Source organism: Sinocyclocheilus rhinocerous, unplaced genomic scaffold (assembly GCF_001515625.1).
Source record: "Sinocyclocheilus rhinocerous isolate Xijiao unplaced genomic scaffold, SAMN03320098_v1.1 scaffold1982, whole genome shotgun sequence".
Lineage (NCBI taxonomy): Eukaryota > Metazoa > Chordata > Actinopteri > Cypriniformes > Cyprinidae > Sinocyclocheilus > Sinocyclocheilus rhinocerous.
In genome coordinates, this window is record NW_015651555.1 from 791,535 (window position 1) to 791,839 (window position 305).

The window sequence follows — 305 nt, forward strand, 5'->3', positions numbered from 1 at the left end:
TTTATTTATATATATATATATATATATATATATGCACACGACCTTGATGCCTAGGCTCTGCAGCCTATCTTCAAGGTTCTGCTGAGCTGCCAGACGCATGTCTCTCCTCAAACCCGGGTTCTTCAACAGCTCTTGCACTTCCTGCTGCCACGACCGGCTCTCTGTGTGACTTTCAGATATGCTAGTGGAATCTGAAAATATAAGACAAATAATCATGGTAACTGCCAATTGCCAAGCTGGATGAAACATGCTCTGGAATATATTTTCTGTCATTCTACAATTGCAATGGCAGATGCTGGCACTCA

At 42.0% G+C, this 305-nt stretch overlaps 1 protein-coding gene across 1 annotated transcript in view; it reads right to left on the reverse strand.

Moving 5' to 3' along the window:
* The window catches only part of dzip1 (DAZ interacting zinc finger protein 1), a 20,457-nt gene that overhangs the window by 5,527 nt on the left and 14,625 nt on the right, over nt 1–305 (reverse strand). Inside the window, exon 12 of the mRNA XM_016518550.1 lies at nt 43–191. Coding sequence (XP_016374036.1) covers nt 43–191 — 149 coding nt within the window. The remainder of the gene's footprint in view (nt 1–42; nt 192–305) is intronic.